The 13,257-nt window shown below is 38.9% G+C and overlaps 1 protein-coding gene across 1 annotated transcript in view; it reads left to right on the forward strand.

Annotated features, from left to right (window-relative positions):
- Positions 1-13,257, forward strand: part of KIF13A (kinesin family member 13A) — a gene marked incomplete at its 5' end in the record, with an annotated part of 50,895 nt that overhangs the window by 22,561 nt on the left and 15,077 nt on the right. The window contains 12 exons of the mRNA XM_009078345.1: positions 3,714-3,876; positions 4,560-4,700; positions 6,338-6,487; positions 6,995-7,159; positions 7,503-7,676; positions 8,218-8,369; positions 8,481-8,613; positions 8,709-8,855; positions 9,827-9,865; positions 11,175-11,274; positions 11,366-11,492; positions 12,544-12,599. Of these exons, the coding sequence (XP_009076593.1) occupies positions 3,714-3,876; positions 4,560-4,700; positions 6,338-6,487; positions 6,995-7,159; positions 7,503-7,676; positions 8,218-8,369; positions 8,481-8,613; positions 8,709-8,855; positions 9,827-9,865; positions 11,175-11,274; positions 11,366-11,492; positions 12,544-12,599 (1,547 nt within the window). The remainder of the gene's footprint in view (positions 1-3,713; positions 3,877-4,559; positions 4,701-6,337; positions 6,488-6,994; positions 7,160-7,502; positions 7,677-8,217; positions 8,370-8,480; positions 8,614-8,708; positions 8,856-9,826; positions 9,866-11,174; positions 11,275-11,365; positions 11,493-12,543; positions 12,600-13,257) is intronic.

The following is a 13,257-nucleotide window of genomic DNA, read 5'->3' on the forward strand; positions in this document are numbered from 1 at the left end:
TCTCTCATAAATTTCTTTTAAGCCAGAAACTTCCTTATTCCTGTATGAATTTGAGTGCTCTTTTCTGCTTGACTATTTTTGCTTTATTCTCTACCATTACAAAATGAAATCCATTTACAAGAGGAGTCTAAACAAAGATAGCCAAGACTGTGTTGCAGCTTTCAAACTGAGAGTGTTAGAACAGAACAGATCTTTGTTTAGTTTTTGTGCAAGATTTTGTTTTGTAATTTTTGCCCAGTTTGACCTGGGAAAAAAAACCTAAGCAAATAGCTAACTGTTGACCAGCAATGACTAGAATGTTTCTCATGGCAAGCACAGGGAGAAGTAGTTCTGTGGTTCAACATTAATTAAAATAATTGTTTCCCCCTGTAAGACCTAAAACCAGAATGATTGGGAACTGAATGTGAAATGTTGCAGAGTTGTGGTTGGGATTTGCAGGCTCTTTTAGGGCTGCACAAGGAGTGCAGAGTGAGAAGTGCACTGCCTGAAGCCCTTGCTATGCAGAACTGCTTTGAGCACAGCAAGGCCATCAAGAAATCATTAATAACCCACATCAGTAGCAGAGATGAGAACTGGGCTTACTGGTAAGGGAGGCAGTACCTCTAAGAAGGTGCAGTGGAAGGGAAAAGGAAGTGGCAAGAAACTTGCCTGTCCTTGAGAGCTGTGAAGAAAAAAGGGTAACTGATTAGCTTAAAGTCAAACACTATCACAATGTAATCACATTTAAAAAATAGAGTGATATCAAATCTAAGTGTTCTGCCTGCCTTCACTTCTCAGGAGTTGTTAGATGTTTCTTAGGAGTAGATGTACTTTGACTAAGCAGTTTTGCCTCTGGATTTCATGGGTGAATACTTTATTCTTTATAACTGTTGATCCACTTGTAGCATGTACTTGCTCTTTGGAGACACCAGTGAGGAATCTAATAATATTTGGTGACTCTGCCATTGAATAAGCAGTTTTCTGGAAGAACTAATTATCAGTTTCCTGTCCTCCAGAGGATCCTCTTAGGCATACTTTTTATTAATAGTTGTAGAAGAGGTTTGTGCTTCTGAAAAATGGGGAGAAAATTTGAATCTTCTTAAATAAGAAACCAGAAAAACCAATCTGTGAGGGATTTCTGCTGTAAAAGCATGGCAACATGTTGCTGAGAGGATGTTCACCAGCCAGCTGGCCAGAGAGCATGAAATCCAGGAAAGAATGGGAAGACTGGATGTGAAAAATGTGTGAAGGAGCCAAGAGTCTGGATTGCACGGGATTTGATTAGTGCGGTTTTATCTGTTGCTGTTGCAAATGAAGCTGAGCTCTACCGGATCAGCCAGCAAGATGAGCTTGAAAGGTATCAGATGTAGGCACGTGGTTGTGTCTGTTAGATCAGCTGGAACACATTGCAGAGTTTGTTCCAGCTTTCTGCTGACTATGGAAGGGCAGATGATACCTGACCTGGTGTGAAATCCTGTTGTCATAACATTAACCCATTGTAACTTTGAACCAATTTAATGTGTTGGGGTGGTGATGTACTGGACCAGAGATGTAGTTCAGTGTATTCTGTGTCTGGCATTAGAAATCCCAGAGACTTGCAATGATACCTCATGAGTGTCAGTTGTTTTTCTTGTTTAGCTTAGACTGTTGTTTCAGGATTTCAATGTTCAAGGAGTATTTGCTGCAGTTAATATCCTAACAGAACTTGTCATATATTTTGTGTAGTAAGAATTAAGAAATCCTATCTGAAACTTTTTTTTTTTGCTTGAGTTTCTGGATGGCTACTGGCACAGCTGCATATGGAAAAACACCACTGTAGTGAGAACTGCCCATAATAATTGCTTGAGTTACTTGTAAGATCTCCTTACAGTCTTAACCATTCCTTTCTCAAGAATCTAGTGAAGATGGGTGTGGGAGCCTCCCCAGAAAGCTTGACAGGTGCTGGTGTCCCAGATCAGGGAAGGGACTGTCTGCAGCTGGATCTGATGGCTCTTGCAGTGCTTACATGCAGATCAAAGCTGCCTTCTGTTTCTCACCTTGGGCAGCTCTCTTGGAGTGGTTGCATGTGTAGTGCACTCTGAGTATTAAGTACATTTTAGTGAGTAATTCTTGACTCTACCTCCATTTTCTGGGTGAATCCAAAATTATAGCTGTCTGTGGAATGTGTCACTCATATGGTCTGGAATTACTCATTTAGTGGCAATAGCCTGGATAACAGAAGCAAGAGGCAGAGTGATATGGAAAGGAATTTTTCATCTAATGCTGGGAGCAGATATGGAGGAAGTTGACTAAAAATCTGCTGATAGTAGCAGCTATTTAAGATTCAACAAAACCCTCCACTGTTGCAAACTTAGGCCAGACAGGAGAGAGAGACAAAGCTGCATGTTTTAGCATGTTGAAGACACTAAAATTCAGGGCTGCTTGCTAATGCTGCTGGTTGTTTACCATTTTGCTGTGGTCTCAGGGACTGGCAGAGTGCAATTCAGATTTGTCAGGCTGTTCTTTGGGATATCTTGGAAAAAGATAGCCACTCAGGTAGAATTCTGTTGGTGACTGAGAGGCATATTAGCAGTTATTTATGGTTTGTACTGTGCAGGCATATGAAAGATCTAAGGGTATCTGAATAAAGCCAAGTAGACAAACTTTGCCTGTGTTCACAGCAGGGCCCAGGAGTTTACTTGTTCCTCGTAGGCTTGTCCTTAATGTAAGGTGTTTTGTAGAAATGAGAAGTGCATGTGCACAACATGTATCATATTTCAATAGGACTTTGCATAGAAAAGCTAAAAAATCATACAGGGGTGTGCTGGTGACTGAAATACCCAAAGTTTAATCATGTGTTTTTTGAAGAGGATGAGATGCAGTAAGTGCTGTTGGGACTACAGAGAAAGGCAGAACTGGGGGCATTTGCTCAGAAGATAATCATGGTACTTGTAAAGGCAAATTAAAGACAAGAACCCCGGGCAAGAGCGTATCTTAGTACACAGGTGTATGTATAGTATGTGTCACAGCAGGTTTGCCAGGTGTTACGTGAGAATAGATTTGCTCAGACAGGCCTTAGAAACCCTCTTGGAATTTGTCCAGAGACTGTTAACTGTGTTGAGTGCACAAGCTTCAACCTGTGCTTGTTCATCTCTTACTTAAAAGATACTTTGGGTACATAGGATTTAAGATTTTTTATTTGTAGTTTTTTAATGTGTATGCGTGAGATGGCTTAGGCATACAGAGGGAAGTCTGTGGGTCTGTAGCACTGCAAAGCCCTAGTTGTGATGTAAAGCTGTGGCCTGCAGTGATTGCAGGTTCTAGGATCACAATCTGAGGAAAAGCAGGTTTTATCAAGATCAAGTCTCACATGTTGGGACTGGTACTTCTGCGGAACAGGACTCCAGATTAAAGACACAGTCAGCTGCAATTATTTAATTTCTTGAAAATTAGGAATGTCCCTAGGGCATTAAACAAATCATCACTGTAACAGCTCCCGTGTTACCGTGTTCTTTTATTTGGGCTTCACTGTGCTAGACTTGCCTCAACAGTAATTTGTTTGTTTAATATGTGATCACTGCTTTTCCTCAATAAAATTGTCTGACACTGTTTCATGTTTGCTGACATAGTGCTTGCTGTACAGCATTTCTTCTCAAACTTGTTTCAGAAAAGTCTTTGTTAGCACCTCTACTTGCAGCTTTCCAATAATAGAAATAGGTTTCTGTGTATTTTTCATGTTACCTACTGCACCACAGGGATGAATTGTTTCGACAGAGCCTGGCTAAACTTCGAGAGCAGATAGTAAAGGCAAATACTTTGGTGAGAGAAGCAAACTTCTTAGCAGAAGAAATGAGTAAGCTAACAGATTATCAAGTAACACTTCAGATCCCTGCTGAAAACCTCAGTGCCAACAAAAAGGTAATTAATGACAGTAAAGAATGCTGAAAAATGCAGTTTTATGGCTAAACTGTGTAGATTTACATAACATTTATCTAACCTGAGAGCATAATATGTTACTTTTGTTAGATTATACATAGGTAAAAGAGGGGTACTATGTGAAGATTATACATAGGTAAAAGAGGGGTACTATGTGACTAATATATTGAAAGGGAGTAATTAAGTAAAAATGGGAACATAGCACCAAGTGTGGCTCTCGCTGCTTTCAAGTATATGATTACCATGTACACATGCAGCTTGTGAACAGACATTTGTGCTCTGTTGCTACAGAACCTGCATTTTAGTTTTGTTTGCAAAAATTAATGGTTTTTGTTACAGTTGCCTACAATCTTAGTGTCTTAAGGGTTGTATGGTACCACTGTAAATATAATAATAGCAATTAGGATAATGTGCTTGTCATAAGGGATTTGATTGAGTGTTAATTTTCCTGTGGGAATGGCCATTGTTTCAGAAGGATAAAGAGATCTGGATCCTCAGATGTGCATGGAGCATGCTGTGTTTGCTGACAGAGATAGCATGGCTGGCATGCAGAGAGAACCTGTATGTTCTGTATTTTATTCCTTTTTAGGAATGCAATTTGAGTGAAGAGTAAAATTACTTACATGCACCTTTTCCTGCAATGATTGTTTTTTCTTCTGATTTAGAGGGGTGCAATAGTAAGTGAGCCTGCTATTCAAGTGAGAAGAAAAGGAAAAGGTACTCAAGTGTGGACTATTGAGAAACTAGAGAACAAATTGATTGACATGAGAGACCTCTATCAAGAGTGGAAGGAGAAAATTCCTGAGGTAATTTATATATTTTCTGAAATTAATCAAAGATTGAGTTTATTTTCTTATGACTTCTTTTAATATGTTGTGCAGACCAAGTGCAATGACTTTGTGTATGAAAGGTTAGGGTATTGTGGTCTATTCTTAAAAATCAAGCCAACCAAACAAAACCAAAACAAAAAAAGTATGACTAATACTAAATATTCACAATCTCCATGCATAATAAAGCACAGCTATGTCCTGTCTCACTTGTGTTCTCAGATATGTGTGCTGAGGTCAGATATAATTGTGCTGAGGTAGTGACTCACGGTACCACTAAGAGCATGTGTTTACCTGGCATAACCAGCTCTGAACAAAAGCAGCAAGCTGCATTATAAATAAAATTATTAAATTGCAGTCAATATCAAAGCTTAGATACACTCAAGGTGCAGAACATATTAGTGGGTTAGAACTTGATTTTAAAATATGAAATATTCTTTGATTTCATTTGTGTATCCCAAAGCCTTAAAGCGGTGAAGGAATCGGTCAAAGGTACTTAGTCGACATCAGAATTTCCATCAAAACTAAGTGTTGTTTTGTGAGAATTTAAGTAGTACATTAGTCTTGGCAGATAAGCATGAGGCTTGTCAAAAGCTTGCTTGTTTACTTGAAAGAGACATGACATTTGGTGTTCCAGAAGACATCATCTAAGCATCCAGGTAGAAGTACATAGGAAGTATATCTTACTGTCTTGCAGCTGATAGGGAGCACCGAAATGACTTGTATCAAGAATCATTCTCAAATATGTTTGAACAACTGTTGTGCCTTTGTTACATGCTTTGGACGGGACAATGGGAATCTCTAAAATCATAACACAGGGGAGGTCAAGCACTTCATCTGTGCCCATTGAAGACAACGATGATTTTGCTGCTGACTTTAGTAAGAACTGATAGCACATCCTTTGAATACATTGTCTGCCTGAGCCAGGATCATCCTTTCCATGACCTATGTCGTCCATAATGCATGTGTTCTATGTGCTACATAGAAACACGTAGGTCAAATGCATGTGTTGAAGACGAAGGAGGAGGAGAAGGGAAGGAGCTAACAAATCCACCAATGAGTGCATATCATGCTAGGAATCTGCATGAATTCTTGTGGCTGTGTATGGGGTACTTGCATAGAAAATGCTGTAGGTGTGATCTCTGCTCTATAGCAGTCATAACACTTGTAAGCCTAAGTAGGAAGTCATTCTACACTTTCCCTTTTGCCCTTGTAGTGGTAACCAGCAGCCAGGCCAGCTATTCAACCTGAGGATGATTTGTCCTCTCATTTAAAAAGCGTGAACAGAGCAGAAAAATAAGGTGAAACATCTCAAATTCAATGCCTACTGTGCTTGCTCATGGTAAAGTCTGCTTTATCTTGACATTACTAAACAATGTAGGTCATCATATTACTATATCCCTTAGTAAAGAAAGGATTGGATAATGTCTCATCTCAAAGATTTCATTTCAGATTTGTAACATGACTCTAGTCTCTTTCTACTTGTGTTACAGGAAGGAACAGAAAAGATTGGTAGTGACTTCATTTTTGTGCCATGATCTTATGCTATGAGGTTATTTGATCCTCTGCTCCCATGCTTATGTTTTATGACATGGCTTTTATTATCTCTAAAACAGATAAGGAAGCTGATTGGCAAGAGAGGTGATCCTTTTTATGAAGCACAGGAGAACCACAACTTGATCGGCGTTGCCAATGTGTTTCTGGAGTGCCTTTTCTACGATGTGAAGCTGCAGTATGCTGTGCCCATCATCAGCCAGCAGGGAGAGGTAAAGCTGGGCCCTGCATACCTGTGTGCTCCTAGCTGTATGGGTCATGCATCGGGCTTTGTTTGCTGGGAGGCTTCATCTACATCGAGGTTTGATCAAGCAAATGATGGTTTTTGTCTTGTTTCCCCAGTGAATAGGTGTTCTATTCAAGCAGATATGTATATTTTCTGTTTAATTCTTTATACTTGCCTAGCTGTTAAAATCAAACAAAATTCCTAGTATCAGTGTAGGTAACTGAGCAAAACCCAGTACACTGAAATTCTGATGTACAGTATTTACAATGTGTACCTTTTGTGCTGTATGTGCGTTAGAAAGGTCAGTAGTTCTACATACAATTTATTGGGCTTTTTTATTCCTTTCTTCTCTTTTTTGACATTGTTGTTTTCATTTGGTGGTTGAGAGTTGTTCAGTTCTGTTTCTGCATGACTCCTAGAGTTAGGCATTAAGATGGTTGATATCCAAGTCCCTTGTGCACAGGTTCTTAGTGTTTGTCTTGCTTGGCTCTAGGTTGCAGGACGATTGCATGTTGAAGTAATGCGAGTCACTGGGTCTGTCCCAGAACGTGTAGTAGAAGGAGATGACTCGTCTGAGAACTCCAGTGAGAGTGGGAGTCTGGAAGTCATGGATAACAATGGAGAAATTATTCATAGAACAAAAAAGCTCTCCTGCAGGGTAAGTGAGGACACCTGATGAAGTTAACACTTTCAGGCCTCTGAAACTATCTCCTATGGTTTGTTTGATCATTTAATCTAGGGCTGATGTATGGATTTCATTTCTTCTGTGATGAAGCATTTCATTCTCCACTTGAGCTTATCAGCTTCCTCGAAAAAAATCATGTACATGGGTTAGATGCATGCAACTGCTTTCCTTGCATCTGCATTTCTGTAGACACAAAATAAGATTTCCTAAATGGGGACATCCTTACTGTGCTTTAAAGTTCTTCTTGGCTGTTGGTCTTCAATTTGCAATTGAAGAAGAATCAGTCATATTTATGGCATCTGTTTTGTCTCCTCAGGTAAAAATAAAAGAAGCAACCGGACTGCCACCTAATCTCTCCAACTTTGTCTTTTGTCAATATACATTTTGGGATCAATGCGAATCAACAGTAGCAGCACCAGTGGTAGACCCAGATGTGCCTTCACCTCAGAGCAAAGATGCTCATTTTACAGTGACCTTCTCTCACTGTAAGGTAAGTATTTTTATTCATAAATAATGTTAGCAGGAGGAGGATATGTTTGAGAGAAACTGTTTAGAATTTGAGCCTTGTTTTGCTGGGGAAGGAAGGAGACCATCAAGCTGTACAGCTAATGACTTTTGACTGTACTTAGGAATGCCATAATATTTCACTTCATCACTTCTTCAAAATGTAACAAAAGGAAAAAATCTTTTAAATTCAGATGTCATCTTTAATGCATGGGAGAAACTATAGTTTGTATAATGACATCTGATCATATACTTGTTCAGTAAGCTCAATAAGTTGTGACATTGTTTTTATGGAAATTTTCAAAGCACGAAATGTGGAATGCAGATGCAGGAATTGCTAAGATAATGAGGTTTTACACCTTTCTTGTCCAGAGTCAAGCTTTATGATCCAAACTGTATTGTTTTACCATGGAGGTAGTTAGTTGTTTGGTGTGTCATAGAATCAGCTGGGTTGGAAGAGGCCTCAAAGATCATCGAGTCCAGCCTATTTCATTTTATGGAATGTGATTTGTTTTTCTCATTGCCAGGACTATGTGGTGAATGTCACGGAGGAGTTTTTGGAGTTCATTTCAGAAGGAGCTCTTGCTATTGAGGTGTGGGGTCACAGATGTACTGGCAATGGCAACTCTATTTGGGAAGTTGATTCTCTTCATGCTAAAACTAGGACACTGAGAGACAGGTACAAATAAATTACAAATTAATGCTTCCATCAACTTTCTAAAAGCTTTCTAAATGTTGGTGCACAACATACTTTGAGACAGCCATTAATTTTTGTGGGGGTGTCTTTTAGATGGAATGAAGTGACTCGAAGAATAGAAATGTGGATTTCCATACAAGAATTGAATGAGATGGGAGAATATACTGCAGTTGAACTCCATCAGGCAAAAGATGTAAACACAGGGGGAATTTTCCAGCTTAGGCAGGTATGTATCTTTTCCTTGTTGTTCTATTCTGACTTTAATTGATTCTTAATTTTATTCTTAGTTTCTCTCTTTGTCTCTCTCGATTTCCTGCTCAGGGTCATTCTCGCAGGGTTCAGGTGACGGTGAAACCTGTACAGCATTCGGGAACGTTGCCTCTCATGGTAGAAGCAATTCTTTCAGTCTCTATAGGTGGTGTGACTGCCAGATCAACCAAACTGCAAAGGGGCTTGGACAGCTATCAGGTAAGGCAGTTAATTTCTCAATTTGGTTTGGTTTTGCTGTTCTAGACCCAGCACAATATAATTGCAGAAGGACACACTGGTACATGACACGTTATCTGCAGTTTCACATGTTTCAGGTTAATACATATAATGTAAGCCTGTGGTACTAAGTCAGATTCTTTTTTTGATTGTAACTCAATGCATAACTTGTAAAGTACCAAGTGTGGTATGAGAATATATACAAGACAGAGTAAATTGTTCGTTGTGTGTAAAGGTGATTAATACTAGATTCCTAGTGCTATTAGTTTCCCTCCCTTCCAGGGATGGTGAAAGTTGAGGAGAGGAAAAGTAAGAAAAAAAAAAAAGAAATTTAGTAGAGAAAATGTCTTATAGTGAAATACTATTTGTCTTTTCAAAAAGCACTGAGTTGTTTGATCAGAATGAAAAAGCAGGCATCACTGAATGTGAAAAGGCTGTTGCATGTAGCAGAAAAAGTCCTTAAGAAACATAAATTATTTCAAGCGGATAGAGGACAAATTCATATTGGAAAAAAAGCATGATTTTAACAGTGTTGGCAAAGAACAAGCGGAATGGGCTACCCAGGGAAGCAGCGTTCCTTTTGTCAGAGAGATTGCATTCAGAACCACAAGTAATTCTAGCCTTAGACACAGATGAAACCATAAAACTAGAGATTAGTGATCTGCTTGCTCAGTCCTTTTTCTGGCACTGTATTCTATGGGGGGGTTAATTGTTTGGTTTTTAATAAATATATTCACTAATACTCAAATCACAGCTGAACTCCTGTAGTCTGCAATGAAAAAAAGTCTTTCTACCTGTTAATAAGACTTTGTTTATTTGTATGTTGTCATTTTAACATTTTGCAAGTTTAAGGCAGAAATGTTTGTACTCATGTTTTGGGTTATTTCTGTGAGTTGCTGTTAAGAAAAGTGCGTGGGTTTTTGTGTTTTACAAAATTTATTTTCTCCTACCAGAAGGAGGAGGATGATGGTGGTGATATGGATAGTTACCAGGTATTGCTGCTGTTGCTGTCAATCCTGCGGCATGGGGGCACAGCTAATGCTAATAGCCAACAACTTTCAAATGAACCAGCATACTGGAGCAAGCAAAAGCAGCTTTGATACACACGTGCTGTGCATTTAAGAGGCTACCTGGGCTATAAAACACTGCTATTTCAGTTCACCTTGTGACTTTATACTCTTACAGTGTCCTCTCTTTTCTAGTACTCCGCAGTCAGCTCTCCTAACTGGCTACATGAATTGCAATGGGAATAAAAGCTTAGAAGCTTTGATTTAGAATGAAAACAGTTTCCAGTGAAAAGAACAACAACCACCTGCAGCTGCAGGCACCTTTTCCAACCAAATTACGCAGCATAGGATATTTTGTTTATTTTCTAAAGAAAACATCAGGAAGTTTTAAGCTGTGCAATTTTCTCAAATGCTTGTTGGAGAGGGAGGGGAGGATATGAGTGAGGGGAAAAACAGAAGCTTCAGTGAAGCAATTTTTAATAATTCACATGAAAGCAAACCTTGAGCCTGTTTTTTTGTATGATAAGTATATATAAGACAGTCACAGTTTATACACTATAACAGGAGACTGTTTTAAAAGATGACAAAGGGCGGAAGAGTAAATGCCTAAACCAGTAAAATACATTTCAGACTTCTTCATAGAAGACTTATTTCTGATGGGCAGTCTTACAGAAGTAAAACCAGTTAGGTGACAATGCTGACATCCCTTAAGATAATGTATTAGGTTTTACAGTAATCTCAAAAAAATCAATTAAATACTAACTTCTTGCGGGCTGTTAATGCGCTTCCTGGCATATCACAGAGAAGAACAAACCGGATTTTCTGTGATACGACAAAGCATGATTGCATGATGGGTTTTATTTGCATGAGAAATCTTTTAATTGCACTGATAGCAGCTGCTAGCAATGGAATTTTGTGCAGGTTTGAGGGTGTACTGACCTGTCTAATCTTCAGGAGAACTTTTGATCAACTGATGATACCAGTTTTTCCTATTCTATATGCTATTCAAAAGTTTGATTGCCACTTCTGTGAGTAATTAGCCTGTGGTGTACAATCTGTAAAGCAGCAGAGGCAGTCACATTTTCTTTTCCTCCTGTTGGAATCTGAGACTTGAAAGCAAATAAATTTCCATTCATGGGTGATGAGGTACTTAGTGTGCATGTCATTTGGGGGAAAAAGTTTTCTGCATCATGCGAGCCATTTAATATAAATTCTGATTAAATTGCCACCAAATTCATTGCCCTTTATTCTTAACCACATAGCTTAATGACTTTCTTCTCTCTTTCCATATTAGGAAGAAGATTTAAACTGTGTACGAGAAAGGTGGTCTGATGCATTAATAAAACGCAGAGAATACCTAGATGAGCAGATCCAGAAAATCAGCAACAAACAAGGTTTGCACCTTGAAGCCTCTGCCATAAGTACTCTATGCCCTGTAGCACAAAAAATGTGTCTTTTATGTAATCCTAATCTCTTTCACTGTAGAAAAATCCGAGGATGATATAGAACGAGAAGCACGGCTGGTCGAGCAGTGGGTAGGGCTGACAGAAGAGAGGAATGCAGTGTTTGTTCCAGCACCAGGCAGTGGAATTCCCGGTGCCCCCGCAAATTGGTATGTTCAGAAAAGCCATGGGAGTTGTTAGCTTTTTGTACATAAACATTGCACACTTCAAGGTAAAAATCTAAGGATTTCTTGGTGTTTTCTACATTTTCCTGCAATACTACAAATTACACTCAGCTGGCAGAAGGCTAGACAGTCAGGGGCTGAGGTCAGTGTAAGAAAGGGCTGCTTAGTTAACCTATTAAATAAAGTAGCTTTGAGATAGCTCTCAAAGTTTGAAAATCACTTTTGAATATAGCATAGTATTTTGCAACTTTATACAATTCTGAGAAAATTATCCGATAGTTCAATTCTGTTCAGGCAAGGAATGGCTCAAAAATGAATGGTAGAACACAGATAATTTCATTGGTACAGCATGGGGAGGGAACAAACTGTGGTTTCAAAAGATGTGTTCTCTTCTGTTTCATTTGAGTTTATAATACATTTCTCTTTTAATTTCATTTAAACCATGCCTTAACTAAGGTCATTGGAATTGACATGCAAAAATGAGAAATGTTAGGTTTGGGAAAATATGGACAAGAAGTGTGACTCTAACCAAGTGTAGACTGATGGTCTCTGGTAATACCTAGCATCTCCTCTTCACTGAGTGAATGATGTAGCAATACTCTTTCCTTGCTGTTTTTCCCCTCATCCACCTGAAGTGTGCTGTGGTCATGGCTAAAAGTGTCTTTAGTCATATAAAGGCTATGCCATACCAGCAGTTACATATCCAGTGTTTTGAAAGGTTGCTGACCTTTCTGTATGAGATGAATACAACCAGTTGCCTTTATAAGGAATAGAACAGGATGTTTAAACTCTCGCCCTCACAGCAAGTGACACGTGCTGTGCGGTGTGAATGACATTTTGGCAAAGCACTACATTTACTTCCATGTGTAGATAAACAAATATTGTGTGTGCCACATAGGCATTGAGATTAGCCATCAACATGTTGACAGCTCTAGCCATTGGTTACGATTAATGAATATGGATGGAGATCTGTTTGCCCAAGTGAGCTTAGGTATGAATTTGCTTTCCTTGTTGCCAGCAGTTTGTTTTGTTTCAGGATCCCACCTGCAGGAATGGAAACACATATACCTGTCCTCTTCCTTGATTTGAATGGTATGTAGTAACAGCAGATTAAGAAACTTGGGGGGAGGGGAACGGGGGATTAGTTTGGGTCAATAGATTGTTAAATGGAATGATGAATCTGACGTGTTTCAGAAATCGAATTAATCCTGGCAATAGCACTGTCTGATATGGCTTGTAAAATGCTTTTGCTTCTGGTTCTGTATGTTGGCATAATTAAGCACAACTATTTTAAAATAAAGATAAAAATCAGGGAACATATGAATACAGGGATGTTCTGTGCCACAGAAAATAGCATAGGGAAGCAGCTTTGTTTAAATCGAACAGCAGATAGGAAAATCCTGTAAAAGTTTTGATGTACAAATTCACATGTCATTAAAGCACTGATGGAGAATCTCCCACTGCTTTCAGACCTTGTTCCCCAGAGGTAACTGTAGAGTCTCAAACAGCTGGTTTAATGAAGAGTGTATTAGGACTATAATGAGCCTTTTGTTAGAGAATCCACATGTTCTCCCTTTGAAGGTATCTAGTTTTACATGTGAGAAGACTATTGATACATATTTTAAATACACAGATACACAGTGAAGTAACAAGAAATTAGAGGTAGCACCACATGTACAGACTATTTAGGAAACAAGTCTGTAATTACAAACCTGAACATAAAGCAGAGGAGAACCCACAGGCCTTGTCA

This window comes from Acanthisitta chloris, unplaced genomic scaffold, assembly GCF_000695815.1.
Source record: "Acanthisitta chloris isolate BGI_N310 unplaced genomic scaffold, ASM69581v1 scaffold9907, whole genome shotgun sequence".
NCBI classification, from domain to species: domain Eukaryota; kingdom Metazoa; phylum Chordata; class Aves; order Passeriformes; family Acanthisittidae; genus Acanthisitta; species Acanthisitta chloris.